Source organism: Doryrhamphus excisus, chromosome 2 (genome assembly GCF_030265055.1).
Source record: "Doryrhamphus excisus isolate RoL2022-K1 chromosome 2, RoL_Dexc_1.0, whole genome shotgun sequence".
Taxonomy (NCBI): Eukaryota; Metazoa; Chordata; class Actinopteri; order Syngnathiformes; family Syngnathidae; genus Doryrhamphus; species Doryrhamphus excisus.
This window is the reverse complement of record NC_080467.1, coordinates 2,660,391-2,679,223: the sequence shown is the minus strand read 5'-3', so window position 1 is coordinate 2,679,223 and position 18,833 is coordinate 2,660,391. Positions and strand designations below refer to the sequence as shown.

At 41.8% G+C, this 18,833-nt stretch overlaps 1 protein-coding gene across 1 annotated transcript; it reads right to left on the bottom strand.

Moving 5' to 3' along the window:
* Positions 1-452: 452 nt before the first annotated feature.
* LOC131116841 (rab11 family-interacting protein 2) lies at positions 453-16,956 on the bottom strand. Its single transcript, XM_058064506.1, has 6 exons — positions 16,780-16,956; positions 15,670-16,218; positions 10,107-10,513; positions 8,827-9,172; positions 7,226-7,298; positions 453-4,741 (listed from the first exon to the last, which is right to left on the bottom strand). Exons 2-6 carry the CDS (start codon positions 16,020-16,022, stop codon positions 4,517-4,519), a joined length of 1,404 nt encoding a protein of 467 aa, XP_057920489.1. The 5' UTR covers positions 16,023-16,218; positions 16,780-16,956; the 3' UTR covers positions 453-4,516.
* Positions 16,957-18,833: the final 1,877 nt, after the last annotated feature.

Sequence of the window (18,833 nt, the reverse complement as noted above, 5' to 3'; positions counted from 1 at the left end):
CATAAGAGGGGCCCAACCAACCGGTGCTTTTCACATTTGAACGTCTCTCTGATCATTTTTGCACTGAACTGCCATGGGAAAAAAATGGAGTTTCTCTCTGTGATTAATCACAATTAATTGTCAGTTAACTGTGGTCCAAAATGCGATTAATCCCAATCAAATATATGTATCGGTTGACAGCCCTAATGTATACATATAAATGAATTTTCCACCTTTATTCTTGTAACATTTTAAATTTGTCCGCAACCTAATACTCCAAAAAATTCCAACTTCATCCAGTGTTTTGTTTCTCATGTTGTGCCTTAAAAAACTGTTAAAAATATTTCAATATGCTACTACATGACATTATTGTTGTAAAATGACAACTGTTTATCTGTAGATTGAGGGCTTTATTAATACTTTGACTTTATTTTTCTTGCTCAACTGTATTTGTCCAATGTGCTGCAGAAAATCCAAATAATTTTTGACGGCCCAGGCCTGCCCTACCGGACCAACTGTATATGTATATCACATGGAAAAACTGTTCTCCGAAGTCAAAGCTGATGTGTGTGATATCTTGTTTTTGTCTAAAACGCAAAGAAAATTGGTCGGCTTTCATGGATGACTAAGTAAATGAATCAAATATTCACACTACACTCATGTACTTACTTACTTTTTAAATTAGAAAAAAATAATAGCTGTCGATGAACTGTATAATCAATGATCAGTGATTTATTGTTGCAGCTCTACTATTAATGATCCGAGTTGTTAAAACCAAAAGAAGAGCAGTGAGTCGCCAGCTTTTACAGTGAGTTTATTGAAAAGGACAATACAATCTTGTGTGCGCCTTTTAAAAGTGCATTCAAATGAACCTCGGGATCCAATCAGAGGGAGTCCGGCCTAAAATGATTTGTATAATCACTGGGTACATGTAAGCATTCTTTGATTGGCACCTTTGTTTAAAGCTTCAACACAAATGTCTTCCCAAATCCCCACAAAAACAGTCAACACAACCTTATCCCCAAACATCCTGGTTTAAAAACCTCCAGCTTGCCATTGAAGGCAAATATTAATGTAATATAATGTCATATATATACCTCCGACTTTTCAGGAAGGTACACTTAGTCGTACCTACTGTAGAAAAGGAATGAGAAATGTGCCTGCTAATTGTATCAAATGTTAACATGCAGACGTGATCATAAAAAGCACACTGATTCAATAATTTGGCATGTGAATGAATTCAATAGGAGAGCCTGAATACATTCATAAGTAGCCTTCCAACATCAGCATCATTTCAGGAACTTAACTTAGTGTGGAAGTGATGTTGATGATAAACATGGTTAAGACACGCAGTGCAAGAATACTGCAAGAATACTGCAAGAATACTGCAAGAGGAGGAAGGGGAATCATCACTAGCGTGACCTCACCTCGGTCCAAAGTCAGAAAACACAAATCCACCATTTTCCATTTTTATGGTGGGAGACATTGGCCCACCCAAATCAAGTCCACACAGCAAGCAAAGCAGTTTTAATAGGAATATTACCTTCAAGCATATTTAGGCTTTGCATATTCAAACAGCAGCATGAACTGCCTGAAACACATCATGCAAAGATGCAGCAAAGAAGTACATAATAAGGATAGCCACGCCCCTTTCTGTGTTGTGCTTGACAAATGAATTGAAAATGCTTTTCATTTTTGATTGACGTGCTGCTGTCTGACGTCCACCAAAGAGCCAAAGGTAAAAAAAGGCCACGCGCGTCTATTTCATTCCAGGAAATCCCATTCATGGGAATGAAATGGCCCGAGGCTGAAAATGTGTCAAATGCATCTCATCTTTAATATTTCATCATGGGAGTAAATACATGCCCCTGAAGGCACCGGGCGGGAATCAGCATAAATTCCATCATGTTGTCTATCACAGTGATAGAATTCTGATTTCTGTATTGTAAGACTATCTTTGGCCATTCACAACAACGGAAAATCCCAAGTATGATGATTGTCAGGGATGGTATTGGACTGGTGGCTAAGCCCAAAATGGCGATACTTTACTGTACCAATTGATTGATACCAGAGTACGTGAGTGGGGTCCAGCACGGAATGCTGGCCGCCAAACACAGCAGAGGGTCCGGCTGGCAAGAAGGCGACCCACCCGTTGGAGGATTGACAACATGGTGACCAAAGATGGTGCGGCCATTATTCCACACTCTCCACCCCATTCACGTATCCCAAGTATCGATAAATGATCATCATACCGAGACGTCAGCATTTTGGAGTTCAAGCCACCACCCCAGTAGCAACCTCTGACGGAGCAATCTGGCGATGTTTCCTCCTCCGGGCGGGCAAGGCGAGGGGAGGGGAGATCAGGAGGGACGCTGATATTTCGTGGAAATTCCCACTGAAAGCATTTTCTAATATTTGAAAGCACAACAACAAAAAGGAGAGACTCTTATTTTGCTGAGTAAGTTCCTTGAACCTGCGATGGCAGTTGGTTACGTCCCAGTGGAGCACGTGAGAAGGCAATCAGTGTGGAAATTCCAGAATGAACATCTGGATTTTATCTCCATATTTCATCAAGTATTCATGCAACATGTAATGCGCTAATTACACAATTTGGATGTATGCATCATCGAAATGAAATCCTTTCTTTGGAAACGGAAAGGCCAGGAAGATTTGATGTACCTTCACACGTGAAACAATAGAGTCTAAAAATGAAAGCTTCATCTCTCTGGTCATTTGGTATCATAAAGAATGATGATACCATCATGAACAGGAGATGGCATTCAACCTTTTCATGATGTAACTTTGGGGTTAGTCACATGTCACATGACAACCAAACCGGGCTACAGTACTACATAAATACTGTACAGTATGCCGCTGTGAAGCGTAAACATAAAGATCTGCGCACGAGCCGGTCAAGTCACCATTTTGGTAATATCAGGTACCAGCAGTGTGATGCCTTTGCACCTCACGTCAATCAAAATGGGATATGCCACACGTCTAATGACTTCATACTATGAGCCATGCTGATTGGCTTTGGGCTCGTCTAATGAGACACAAAGAAAAGTGCAGTTCCATCCTGTGGTACAGTCACTGAAAAGCAGTGCAACAAAATGGGATCCATATTGTAAAGGAACAGCAGTGTCAGGGTATGTGATACAGTAGCTTAGCAATACATGGAACGTACATAATACTGTGTCAGCACCAAGTCCCGTGTGCAGGTCACATGAAAGCTGATACAAATGTAACATATCCGTCAAACTCAAAGAAGTGTTTCAATGGAAAACAACTTGACCGCTATAATACAAGCGTGTTAGTAAAAATCATTTCCCATCAAAAAAAGGATAAGCGACAAAGACCCAAGACCCAAGACCCAAGACCCAAGACCCAAGACCCAAGACCCAAGACAAGTAAGCAGCTGAGGACTAAATGTTGCTCATTTGGAAAGTGTGCTTAGCGTAAACGTGAGTGTTACGGGTTCATTTATCTCCATGGCCTTTAATAAACAACGTAGACCGGCTTCTGCAGCATCTAAGACTAAGACTGGCTTCTTTCGCACCTGATGAGCGTCTGGCCAAGGTTCCAGAAGGACAGCTTGAAGTTAGCAATTGTGTGACATGCTGTTTGAAACAGTTTCTTCAATAAAGTCAGTGAATTTGCACACAAGGCAGACACGTACGATGGGGCTGCTGCCGTACTAACGGACTTGGCTCTGTTAGCATTTTGCCAGTCATGTTGCAGAAACACTAGGATTTTCTACGGTCGGTGAGATGTCTTTAATGCAATTGTGACATTCGTGCTAATTGGACAATAAAATACATAAAAATGTCATAGTGCTCGCAGTACTCCATGCATCCTTCCAGCTGGGGGCGTACGTGAGCTGGAAGGCGCCCGTCAGCGCTGTCCTTCCTTTGAGATGAAAAGCGAACTTTTTTTGATAGAGAGCAGCAATTCAAGTATTCAATATTTTATGCTGTGCTGAACGAAGGAATGCATGACTATGATTGAAGGATTATATAACCAAGATCGTGTATTAGAGCTCGAGTGCATGTACTTCATATTCAGATAAAAAAGGTTTTCAGATTTAAAAAAAAAACAAAAATGGGACTAAGAAATATTTGAAGACATTTTAAACCAAAGTGAATTATTCATTCATTCATTCATTCATTTTCTACCGCTTATCCTCAGGAGGGTGGCGGGGGTGCTGGAGCCTATCCCAGCTGCTTTCTCTTGTTAATTTGATAATTAGCAACCTGTATTAACATTTCAAATACCTCCAAAGGAAAGAAGCTCACACGTCACCGGAGCCCCGTGTATATGCGTCAAATGAAATACATACCTCATATGTGCAGTATGCTAGCTTAACATTTTATCATCAGGAATATGTGAATTCAACTTGAAGAAAAGACTGAATGTCCATTAAAAATGTCCATTAAAACTAGCACGAACATGATCATTAATATTGTACTTAAGAGCATATGTACCTTCTTCAAACGACCCCCCGCCCAACCAAGCACCAGAGTCTCCGTCTCTGTCCCATCTACTTTTGAACAAGTTTACCTGCCTTTTTCTTGGGCTCATAGGGTGTTCGCAGTATGCTTGGCGTCTCCTCCATGACACGTACCAGCAGGTTATCTATGTAGTCTTCCAGCTCCCTGATGTGGGCGTCTTTCCTTTTCACCAATTCTTTATGCTTGACAAGTTCCTGCACCACTTCCTCGAAGGACAGGTTTCCATAGGCAGCCATGCCTCCTTGTTTTGCTTCCTGGGAAGAACAAACATTCCCATACACAAAGGAGAAAACGTTATTTCAATCTTAAGAGTTTGCTATGGGTTATGCTTCATGCTTTGATCCATGAAGATGTTTTATGGTGTGAGGCCACCCTTTAAGCTCGGGATAAATTAGAAGTGTCACCCAATTCCGACAAATTGGAACATTTATCTCCGTGGAAAGACGTTAAGATAAGCCTGCTACTGAGATTCGTACGTGACAAGTCGATGGATTCCACAAATGGAAGGCCTGACCTCGAGTCATTGATAATACAGTGGGGTCCACTCCACGGACTTCTGTGCAGCCAGGGTGGGTTCAGCCCACAGTGATGGTGGGAATGTGAATAGCTGGTTAGCTAGTGCAACTGTACCATCAAATAGAATGGCTTGTTCCTTGGCTTACACCCAGAAATGCTACTTTTTTGCACACTTTCACTCCACCAACGGAATGTCTTGCCCCACACATATTCTCGGCAGGGGTCAAATACTCCTTTGCCAGAGCAGCATGGACTGTGGACACAGACCTTATTGCATGAGAACTACAGGAGCTGTAATCGGTTTTAATGAGGGAGCACTTTATCACCTAAATGCTGGATATCCTCCCCAATCGATAGTGCAGCAAATGGCTGACTCTGTTTGGAATACCAAAGTTATCATCCATGCCAGAAGAGCTCAGAGTTGGATTATTTGCCAGGTGCCTTATCACTTTTAGGAGCACAAAGGCTACTGAGGAGTGGGGGGCACGGGGAAAAGTCAAGATTTGGACAAAAATGCAATGAAAATACGGCAGGGATTGTCAAACCGGAGAGCCTAGCTGGGCGGGGGCTCGACAAACAAGTCAGGTTACGACATATGATTAAAAAGTGCACAACAAACAACCATTTGGAGCAAATAATGCTAACTTCAATTTTAAATGTAGTGAGCTTAAAAGTTAATGCTACGGTAACGCACCACATAAACTGTTCACTTTGCTCGGGACATATTAAAAGTACATTTTGTGAAACCAAAAAAAAGCTAAGAACAGCACCAGCGAGCATGCATTACCAATACGGGCTTAATAAAACAACCCGTGCAAAAAAGTTCATATTTGTCACAATTAAACTACATAAACATTTTTGTAAAAAAATTTTATAGCCCAAATGAAATAATTGGTATGAACTTATATATCCGCCGAGTGTACACACAAAAAAAACAGTCTCAGAGGAGCGACTGACTGATAATGGGCTATACATTCAGTAATAGCTAACCAAATTGCAATTATTAGCAAACATAACTGTGTTACATTTGCAGCAAATATAAAGATATGATGTTGCCGCCTTTTAGACAGCTGCAGGAATCTGCTGCTTTCAGTCCCTTTTAAGTGTGAAACAACAGCTGCTGCACAATGGACAGATATTTAAGTGTACCCATTTCATCAAGGGGGGCGAAGAGCATCCAAGCTAAGCTTGGGAAATAGGATTTTATTGGGAACAATTACGCTCAGTTGACCATTCACTTGCTTGCAAATGAATCCATGAAGCCAATGCTTGATTAATAGAGCCGCAATGGCCACTCCTCTACCGGTAATGTTAATACAATAATATTCTATATTCTTATCATTATCGTAAGTTTTAATGTTCCAGTCTTATTTATTTATTTATTTTTAAATCGGCATGAGGATTATAAAGAGGGTCCCTAGAAAAATCAAACATTTTAGACTCCTTGCATTATGGGACAGAAGTTGGGTTCACATATTTTGGACTTAGTTAGTGGCTTAGACCGTGAACTGGCCAAGGAATGACGGCCATTCCTCCATGATGGTAGGGAAGGAAAGATAAGACATAAACTGGGTAGTCTTCAGCGCCATCATTACAGTTTCTAATGAGCTAAGCTTTGAGAATTTAAGAGCTAAAACCTGTGCACTCCCCCCTCCCCACCCCCTTTCTTGTGGTTAATTAGGGCCTTGAAGAGGAGGAAATGGGAGCTGCCATTTCTGTGCAGGGGCACATATGTGGATAATGACGGACCTCAACACCCCCCAAGAAAGGTGACGAAAGCCATTATCAGCATCCCCGTTCTAATTTAGGCATCTCTTGAGCGACTTACCGTTTTTTTGTGTTATAGATGACAACTCTTTGATCATTTAGATATGTTACTTAAGTAGGAGCTTTGTGGCATTTGGTTTGTTTTGTTTTTTCCCAAACGCAGCAATATAACGAACCTTCAGACAATCTCACCCTGCCTCAAAGTCAGATCAGACACGATGACCAAAGCGTGCAGCTGCTAATTAGGGGAATAGCACATCTACATTTTTAGGACATGAATCATTGTCACGGGCGTCTGCGTCAAATGAGACATGTTCTCAATTCCAAAGCGTCAACATTTTACAGTGAAAGTCCAATCTTGCATCTGAAGTTCATACAATAGTGGCGCCATGCAATGTCATAAATAAGCTATATATTATGTGCTTGGACATGCCAAGTTGCTCTCCCTGGCTCACATTTGTCATGCTGTCGATGGTGCTGCTCCTTTGGCCTTGGGTGATGACTTCATTTCCAACTGCCTTTTTGTCACTGCAAGGTAACCAAACAGAAAGGCAGAGCAGTGAGTTATGCATATGATATATAAAATGACATATAATTATGTATATTAAAGCACCTCAATGTATTAATGCACCCCATTACAACTGACCAATGAGCTACCGGATGACAAAGGCTGCAGTTAAGATGATGGACTGGTGCCTATAAAGATAAGTGGTTAATTGGGTGGTCTATCACTACAGAGGATCTCATTATGATTGCTCAGAGGGATCCGCTATCAAGCCAAAGCTCTCTAAGAGCCACTAATGACACCTTCATTTGTGATAAAGCACTATATAGCTGCAGCGCTCCACAAAAGACAACAGGCACAATAAAAACAATACCTGGCAGAATGATAGACAGGGTAGATGGAAAATCTAACAAAAACACTTCACTTGAAAAGCTGTTGGAGAATCTCATTTTTCCCCACTATTATAATTATGAAAAATAAGTTATAATACATCAGGTCGTCCATGCAATATCCAAGTGTGATTATTGATCCCTTGCTACATCGCGGTTTATCATTAATTACCAAATCATCGCCATTTGGTGGTAGACCGTGGTGTATTATCGGTGAAAACATTGACATACCGGTCACTAGGCAGCAGTAATGACGAGGCCTGTCACGATAAATGTCACTGGTCGATAATTGTGTTATTAATTCCCGACCGATATTCCATAATTTGACAGTTATCATTAAGATTATCATTCAAAGACCATTGTGTCATGTGACGTTTGAGTCACTAGATGGTACTCAAGTTCCAAGTGCCTGTGTGAGACAAACCATATTAGCTACGAATAGGAACACATAGCAACACAATAGGTGGATAAAAACAGACATACACTACCAACGTATAATACAGATTATGAACCAACTACTATGTGCTTTTGAGCCTTTAATAAAATAAACTGTACAGCAAAGCACTATCAGGAAACAGGAAGTACTCCCGGCGACGCTACATTTATAAAGATCGTCTCTGTTAAGAAAAAAAACAGTTCACTAAAACCTTCCCACGCACAAAGTTATGTGGTGCATTGTTAAACTATCAAATTTGAGCTGCGTTAAAATGATGGATATGACAGATTGCAGGACTTGTGTGAGGCGAGATGGTAGCCATCCACCCCGTGCTTGAACACAACACCGCGCATCACCGCTTCTTGTGCATGACAAGCTGCACTGCATAGCCAACCTGGAATTGTGGCATTCGGCTTACAAACTATGGCTTTTGTGCCTTCATTGATGTCAACATTTGCTTACAAAACAATAGTTGGAATGTAAGGTGCTATTTCCTGTCTGCGGGGCTCAAATCATGTTAAAAACTGTATTTACAAAGTCAAACGCGTTTTCTACGCTTTATCTACAAAAATATTCCATTTATTATGTCAATCCTATCCTTTGGAAACCTGGAACCTATCAACTGTATGCCGACCCCGGCATGCATGAATGAGATTCATCAATTGAGGAAATATGCAATGCCAGATAACTAGTCCTATGATTTATGAAGTCAAACACTTCATGTACCTTGTTTTGTAGTTGGAGCTGAAAGGGTTAGTGTGCACTTGTGAGTTGCCACTAAAAGGGTTGGGCGAGCGCAGGTCTCCAGAGCTTCCTGAGCGACTCCCATCGCCGTTCTTGCGGCCATCCTTCTTGCCAGTCATGCGTTCCAGTAGGCTGACCTTCTCCTTTTTCTCCTTCCGCTCAGCCCGGTCCCACAGCTGCCCTTGCTCCCCCTCAAAAGGGTTGCGGTTGCGTGGGAGCGTGGCATACTTCTGTGGCAGGGTGTCACTGATATCAGTGAAAGGGTCACCGTGTGCTTCGTTGTCTTGGAGGCCTGGTACCACACTCTGGGAACGCCTGTGAGGGACAGCTGTACGTGGAACCAAGACGCAATAGCATGACATCAATCATCAGTGTTTGAATTCCTACGGTTGATGAGCATGTCATTTGTATCCAACAGGATGGATTATTCAGGTTTTTAAAGGCCTATAAAAATGGATATATTGTAAAATTCAACATATAAATATTTTACTACTGCTTACTAGGCGATGTCCACATTGTCACGCGTATTTTGGCCAAGTAGAAGCCTGAAAAAGCAACCGCAGCTGACTTGGCCGCACATTATAACGCCTCTATCCATCGATATAGTGAGATATGTTGACATTACATACAGCATCTTAAAAATCAACATCATGGTACCATGAAAAATAGCTCTGATAACCGATATGAGAAAATACAGATTGTGACATGTCGCCAGTGGCCTGTCTTAACTTCCCCTGAGCTTGCTTGTAACCAAACGACGTTCGTGTGGGACTTCTCACAGGTACAGAAAAAAACCTTTCGGCAAATGATCCAAATGCGCTGCAAACATTCCACGATGATGTAAAAAAACAATTCAAAGATCATCCAGCTGAAACGCCAGCATTGCTACCATTTGAAAAGTGCAAATAGTTTGCCAGACACAACGCAAGGGCTAAAGCTATCTGTGATTTGATCATGGAAATGATGGTACTGGACAATCCACCATGGATCCACCATTCATATTTCTGAGCCTGATGTCGCTTGCCTTACAATGCATCTGACTTATGGCTTAGTATACCCATTCCATTGGCAAACGTTACTTCATATTGGCGTGCTGCGGGACAAATCAGCTTTTGGGCTGAATGCGATGCGTCTCCTAAACATCGGTGTGATTCTCCAACCTCTGCTGACGTGTACTTTGACAGGCTGACAATCACCACAGTGATAGCCTTCAACAACAGTCAAACAAATGACATGCTCTAAGTTTGACAATATTTACTCACCACTTTCTTCTATGGAGTTCATGGAGTCCAGCTTGGGGCGGAAGTGGGTACCGATGAGATCTGACATGGAATGGGCAGCAGAGAGTTTCTGGGCCCCAGAGAGTAGCGATTTCTTGGGCTTGGTTTCAGGTCGGTGTTGCGGTCCTGGGGAAGTGGGCTGATGATTGTGCTCTGAGTTGTAAACTGCAGAGTGAGGCAGGATGGCTGAAGATGTGTCACTTAAAGCACTGTCATGCTTGCGACTCTTCATTTTCACCTTCAGTTTGGAGAAAGGTGAACGGGGCTTTTCCTTCATGGATAGGTCAAACATGCTGGCTGTCATGTTGTTCCTCATAAACTGAATGCTGACTTGGATGCGTCCTCGCTCTTTCTTTTTCTTTGATGGCTTGGAGTCCAAGGTATACCAGCTAAAATGAGAATTGGAAAAGCTTAGCATACCCGATACTCAATGAGGCCATTTGTACAAAAAGGAACAGGATTTATCGATGTTGATTATCCATTTAACCAGAATTCATGAAGATGATACGAGGTTAATTTGAGCAGACTAATCCCAAAGCGACACACCATGGCAGAGGCTCAAATCCTTTCATTTTTGGAGAATGCAATTTGTCATTCAAGACAAACACTATTCTTTGGAAATCAGGACATAAAAAATACCCTACTGTTGAATAAGAGTATTTCAGGCTTCTTTCTGGGCACCTATTCATTTAACCCCTCTACATTTCCGACTAGCAGTAATGGGATTTGTGCATTCAAAATAAAGTGACATTTGCACAAATCTGGCCTTTGTTCAGAAATGCAAAGACAAGCAACTGGGACACTGAACCACTGGGTGACCAGCCAGTTCATGCATGCTAATCAGTCATATCCTGTGTTATACCAGATTTACAAAACACTTCATAAGACCAGACAGTAGTGGAAAGCACCATGTGAAAATTCATGCTTTAAAAATTAAACATGCATTATTTTGAATGAGATGGGAAGATATATTGTGTCGTCTTGCACACAATAATGCTGCCTAAGAATGTATCTTGACTTCCTATTAACGTAATCATTGTGTTGTTCTTTATTATTCATGCTGGTTGCCGCCGAGAGTACGGTGCACTCCGTTTTGCTCGACTTGCTTCAATTTTGAACTTTTTTTTGCCCATCTAACCTCACACCTTCTCTGTAGGTTTCCTTTACATTCATTCATTTTTGTACATTTTAAATTCAAATTTGATGCACTCCTGCGTGCAGGCAATGCATGACCGGTTTACTGGACACATGTGGAGGACGTACAAATTGCATATGTGGGGTGCACGTGTGGCTTATGAAGTTCACAAGTGCAACATACAAAAATGATTTTTGCCCAACGCTGGCACTAGCAAAAGGTACAAAAGAGAAACGTTGGCCAAGCGAACGGCGTTTCAAGACATTTAAAGTGCATAAGTGTGTCTTGCAACCTTAAAAAAGGTAAGCGCCCGTCGAGTTTGTTTGACATGACAAACAACTCCTGCCGCCAGTCTCTGCAGCTCCAAAATCAGCACGTCACATGCATGCCCTTCGTGCGATTCGTAGGAGCGCAAGCATGCTGGGTTAGGGTTTGGGTTAGGGTTACTCCAGCGGCAACTCCACTCGACGACAATATGGTGACATTACCTTGAAAATCAGTGCATACTTACATGGAGCTCAGTACCTATTATGTTTTGCACCATGGGCAATTATGCAAATTAGATGAAGCCGTCATCTCACCACTGTTTTGTATATGCATTACTTTTTCTATCATCTCCAATAATAGTGGTGCATGATCAATATATTTTCTGGTTTCCATTTCCCACTCATCGTTAATGAACAACCGTGACTGTTATTATAGCCTATGAATTCCACCATGAATAGTTATCACTTCAATTCCATGATGTTGGTATTGGCTTGACAGCTGTGAAGTGAAGTGCAGCTGTTGAACGCTACTCTAAACCGTCAAGCTCGTGGCCCGGTAGCCCAGTCATGAAGGCCCTCGCTGGGTCCATTTCCCAGGCTGCACGCCACGCTCGGTCAGATCAGCAGCCACAGCATGCCGCCGCTGTGGGGCCTGAGCTGCAGCTTAAGTGTGTCTCAAGGCCAAGATAAACCTCCGTGCATTTGGAACGACAATCCTCCTGCTTGGCCCCCGGACCGCTGGGAAACTCCTGACAATCAACAAACACAGGTGTGCGATAATTATGGGCTGCCTACTCAGATACCGAGTCAGTCTTTCCTCCCCAAAATGTCAGTTCAAAACATCGCAAATGGGCCGCGGCAAATGCAGCAAACAGACTGTAGTATCTATGATGTCATGGTCAAACCTGGATGGACAAGCAGCACGGCATATCCGTTACGGACACTATACTGCAAAAGTCCAGTCTTGGAGTGAATCAGCACAGGCACAAACAAATGTGTCCCATATCCACACTGATTAGAACATATTGCAACTCTCGAAAACTGCAGAGTGGAGAGGAAGTGCTAATGTAGTTCCATGTTGGGGAGCTAATTAACACCAGATCCAATTTGGTTGATCTTTCCTTAATGTGAAGTTAAGCAAAAGCATGTGTGGCTTAAGGGCCCAAAATCAACCTAATCTGTTTACAGTTTTACAGTTGTTACGTCAGGCTTCTGGTGAATCACATCCAGGTCTTATACACTGTCCACCTTTCCATGCGACAACTGTTGAAATCATTCGTTTTCTCAATTTTCCACACCACGGTGTGGCATCAAACTTTCTCCAATGCGATTACTGGCCATACAATGTTTGACACCCACAACGCTAGATGGCGCTAACGCTCCTTTCAGCGCAATACATGTATTTTTTGTTTGACCTGTTGTATCATATAATAAACAAGGCATCTAAATGCCCAGCGTTGCCAGGTCCGCCTTTTATAAGCGACTTTGAGATTGTTTTTTGGCTTGCAAATTCCCAAGTTCCCTGTTATTCGGGCTAGTTTTTTTGTAAAGTTGCTTGGCAACCCCCCTGTTGATTTAGGCTTGTTGTCAAAGGCCTGATCTCAGGATCTCGCAACACTGATCTTGACTCCAAGTTGCAATACGGCAACAAGAAACACACACTTTTACGGATTACCAGCCCAGTACATGTTGTACATGCTTTACACGTCAACATCGTTACATAGTGGTAACGGTAATGGTTTAATTCATCTTGAACATGCACACAATCACAGTGAACACATTACACAACACAATTCACAATTCTGCATGTCCGAAAAGGAGTAGGAAGAAGCAAAGCTTATTCAATCCTACCCTTCCATTAGATTACAAATGCTCTCTGCATCTGGTGACAAGCCATAACAACTCAGCTTGTCTGATGCGTGTGCACGATCTGTAACTGCGGTCGAGGTTGAGGCGAACTGAGGCGGTCAGCGAGGCCTCGTGTTAGTCAGTTGGTATCAATGGGCCGAAGAAAGACGTTTCGGAAGTGTTTTTAAATCATCAAAGTACTGCAACATGTTATCATCAGTGTAAAGTTAATCACAGAATGTATATCAAACAATGTTTGTTTTAGAGGGCTTCAGAGGTGTGTCCCAATGACAGCATTGTAAGCTAGCTCATATGAACGTGTTTCTCATGTTATAATGCTCAGAAAAGGGAGAGAAATATGCATTCATGATTCACATAAGGATTGTGGATGATCAGCAAAATTCCCCCAAAAATTGCAGTTAACCCTTACAGAAATATGGTGCGGAAAACACAGTATAACAACATTATACTACACCATCACCAAAGGTGTTTAACACTACAATTTCAGAGAAAGAATACAATTGCAAATACATGTTTTTCCCATTGGGGACCAATGAATTTTCCAGGGAAACACTCAATTCAACCCCTGTGGGTCCCGGAGGTCTCACTACGTTGAAAACCTGTCAACATCACTGTTAGGGCATTTAAAGGCGTGTGCAAAAGCTGCTTTGAAGCTAATTCACGCAATCATGAATTTGTTTGTGCATAGTGACAAAGCAAACCTTAGATTAAAAAAAAGCAAAATTAACAAGAAACGATAAACTGCATTAATTCCAAAACGTAAAAAAAATTGACTGTATAGAACTGTTTACTAAAACACGTTTAGCAAGCTCGGCTCGTTTTAAATTGGCCAATTAATGCTACCTGTGTCAGTGACAAGGCTATGAATAATCTTGGTACAAAGAGGGCTAGCCAAAGACAAGTCAATCACAAAGCACATTTGTCCTGTGGCAAAGCATGGCGGCGTGACCATGGCACTAATGATAACACAAGGTAAGTAGTGTCCAGGGTGTCCACTATTATATAACACTAAAGTAGATTCCAAAGTGTACCATCATAAACATCCTACTTCCTATTATAAGGACACCCAATTCATTCAATGCAACTTCTGCAAATATTTTCCCCTCCCTACCCCCCAGTCCTAAAATGAACTGTTCATGATAGAACCCAGACGGATCATCTAGCCAATATCATGATTTTGTAATCTTTATACAGTTCCCTCCAAAAGTATTGGAACAGTGAGGCCAACTCTGTTATTATTGCTGTAGACTGGAAATGTTTGGGTTTGATGCCAAAGATGAACATGAGAAAACAGAGCAATATTTCACCTTTATTTCCAGGTATTGACATTTGGATGTGATAAACAACTTAAAAGAAGGAACACCACATTTGTAGGTGTACAAAAGTACAAAAAACAGATTTCAAATCAATTAAAGTGAATACGTGACCATAACATTGGCCACCATGTTTCACAGATGAGCCTGAATGTGATGCCAGGACATCAATGTTGAATGTCATGAGAAGAACCTTTGTTTCTCCAAACTTTAGCCTTTCCATCACTTGATGAAGCAAAGGTGGTCCCAGCATTGTTGAGGCTTGTCTCTGTACCTTTTGCTAATGAGTGGCTTGCATCCTTTGGTGTAGCCTCTGTACTTTTGTTCATGTACGTGCCCACACCTTCAGTCCCGCCCTCTGGATGTTGTTGCTGATTTCACCAACAGTTGTTTTAGGGTCTTTCTTTCGAGCGCTCATGATGTTCCTGTGGTCAACTGCTGTCGTTTTCCTTGGTCTACCCATTCAATGTCTGCTACTGCGTACACCAGTGGTTTCTTTCTTCATCAGGACATTCCAAATGGTTGTACTGGCTATGGCCAATGTTTGTGCAATGGCTTTGATTGATCGTCCATCTTCTCTCAGTTTCACAACTGCTTTTTCACCCATAGACAACTCTCGTTTTCATGTTTATTGCAACTCTGGTGTCTGCAAAGGCAAAACCCAAACCTGAACCTGAGCGAAGACGTTCAGTGCTATTTATTGTTTAAATAATCAATGTGAAAAAATGTGGTGTTCCTTTACAAATAATGCTATCTTCTAAGTTGTTTATCACATCCAGACGTACACACCTGGAAATAAAAGCTGAAATGTTGCTCTTTTCTCATGTTCATTTTTTGGCATCAAACCCAAACGTTTCCAGTCTATAGCATACAGCAAAAGTAACAAAATTGGCCTCACTGTTCCAATACTTTTGAAGGGGACTGTATAATTGATGGATAGAATTCTATGCTCGAATACTCACTCAGTTTTCTGTTTCTGCTTATTGTTACATGCTTCATTGAGGTTGATGGTCTTCTGACCGAGGAACTTGTCCAGCCCAACCAATGACCGATGCATAACAATGAAGCACAGTTCATACACTTCCGGGTTGCCCTCCAAAAGTAACCCGGGCAATTCAAAGGAAGCTTCTTCTCTCCAGACAGGGTTGAGTGTCTTCTCCGCCACGGATGTTGAGTACTTTTCCTTTCCGAGCTGGATGATCGTGTAAGCATCATTGGTGCCATTTTTGCCCTTGGGCTGTAAACCAGCAGCTTGAAGAACAGTGGCTTGGACGTGAGTTGGAAACCACTTCTGAGATTGTTCACCCAGGGACATTGTCAGCAGGGGAGGGGGTTGGGGGTGGGGGGTTATCAATGGGAATTCTTACAGTGTTACAGAAATGGGTATGTCATGTCAAAAAACATAATTAACAATGATCTGTTGTTCATGTTAATGTTGTCTGCCAGTAATGAATATAATAAAATGAATGAGCCATATCAAAGCGGAGATGTCCAAGCCACTGGAAAGTCATCTGGAGAGGGAGAAAAGAAACACAATGAAAAATAGTGATTCCTTCATTGTTTTTTGTACCATAATCATCAAACCAAGACAGAAATACACGGGATTTCAATATACACTATAGTGACTTTATGAAGCTGCAATGCATACGATCATTTTCCGCTAGACAAACGTAGTAGCAAGAATTCCAGCGATGAGACATCACGGTGACGGTAAATCAGGGATGCAGCAGGATGACGATTTTATTTTTACTCCCAGCGAATCACATGTCTGATTGTAGGTGGCTGGCATACACAAATCTTACTCCAAACAATCAAGTTCAAGAAAAACAGGTTTTAATTGAGCATAGAACGTATAATGTGCACATGATATGTGACTTGTCATTCTCACCCCATTTCCAAAAGCCCGTCACGACGACTAAAGCCACTGTTAAGTGTTAAGTTGACAATAAACACTAGCGAACAACACGTCATCCCACTGTTTAACACAAGCATGCTACATGACAATATTAGCTGTAGGCGGCTAGCTCCAGCTCCGGCTAGCAGTTACATACGGCTTTAAAAATCATTCTTACCCGGAAATCACTTAAGCCGACATTTCAGTCCGACATGGCCCGACTCCATCAACAGACAAAGGTGGTGTTTTTTTAACGGCAGATGCCAGCTATCATGAGTTGCAGCTGGAGTTGTTCATCTCCATTGCTAATCACTGCTATGGACCAGATTCGCTTCACTTCCTCGTCTGGCGTCACTTCCTGTTAACGCCGGCGGAAGTTGAAGAAAACTCCTCCCTGTCTCCGGAAAAGCCGACACCTACTGGAAGTAATTGAGTGGCATGTGAAAACACTGAAACGTATTGGATACAAAGCAAAACATTATTACATTGAAAACATGGATTAAAAAAATACGAAATGAAAACATTCATTAGAAATAATATACTGTACATACTGTAATATACTGTAGCTATGGCAAAGATGAGTTCATATGTGCAAAATGATTTTACTTGAGACTTCCAAACATACAAACATGGGAAGTGCCCCCCCCCCAGTGGACATGGAGGTGCAGATAAGAGGTTCACTTGAATGAGCACGGACTTGATTGTCACCCCACTTGACAAGCGCATGTTAACCAAACACACCTCTCTGTGCTGGCTTTATCTTGAGCTGCATCCACTGCATTGTACACATTGCACACACCGCCAGGCCGGGGGTCTGGCCAGGCCCACCAGCATTTTGTACAAGAATTGCATTACATACAATTGCTCAAGTCGTATATTAGCTATACTGCATGAGACCTCATACAAGTGGGACAGTATCCAAGTATCAAGGATCCAAAATCGGAGATTTTATTACTCTCTATTGGAGTATTAGTATAGTATTATACACTAATAAAAACATTCAATAAAGAAAAGACTCCAATGTGTTCAGCATTCCTTCCGCGTGAAAAAATACCAAATATCCGTCATATACTAACACACCTTGGTACTGATTTTCCTAATATGTATCCTGAGTGTCGTGTTCTTCAAAGTCAGGATGGAGTCTCGTTCAATGAATAATATGTTCAACCTGCACTTCCTGTTTGACTCCAGAGTGTGATTTATCCCGTTTGATCAGCACCCACATTCATTTGTGTTGGTTGTTCAATGCTGTGTTGAGCTCCACCATATAATGTCCGGAGGCAGCCGTATAGTTCACCAGGGTCTCTCGCAGAATTTGAAAAAGTCATATATTACCGTCCACCGGAACATAATACCAGTGCACTCCTCCTTTGTGAGATAAAACATGAAAGACACCACATTCCAACATCACCTGTATCCTTTTATTACCCCTCTGGGAGAAAATAGATTGCTGCATTTAGAAACTAAAGATCACTCAATAAATGCAAAGTATGCTATGGACTTGCTCGTCAATGGGTCATCATCTGTCCAAGTGAACCAGCTTGTATGTTTGGGTCCACCTGCTCAACCATATTATACACGCGGTTCAGGATTAGACTTTTTTGTGGGACATCATACTGTAGGTAGCATTATATTAATGGAATACCTCTCAAGCCACCGTATTGTTTACTTACTGAGGGAATGTTATGGCGGGAGCATGATGGAAACACTTGGATATCAGCGCTGATGTCCAAATTCTGCAGGACGGACTGATTTAAAAGGCCTTCAGCTTTTAGCCCGGCCATCAGTTGAGATCCTGAATACATTTTAATGAAAAAGGAGAGAGGCACACAAATCAAACGGCGGCTTTTGCCTCAGGAATGTTTTTGTGGAAATTCATTGATATATGGGTGCAGATGTGCACGTCCAACGTGAAGAGCAGAGCTAACACAGGCCGCTAAGATGGAGCAACATGTCAGTCTGGTGACTCCCTAAAAGTCTTCATTTCCACATTGGAACTTAGAGTTAGTGTGGTATGTGGCAAAAAACGATTCAAATCCCCATTTGGAAGTTTTCTATTTAGTAAAATAAAAAATGTCATTTATCAAGTTGATATGGTTTACCTCTCAATATGAAAAACAAGACAGACAATGCTGCAATGTCAATCAAAGATCACAAACAACAGCTTTTAATGAGGAGCAGCGAGTGTTCATCTTTCATATCGACAGCAGATATGTGGCGTATTCTCAGCTG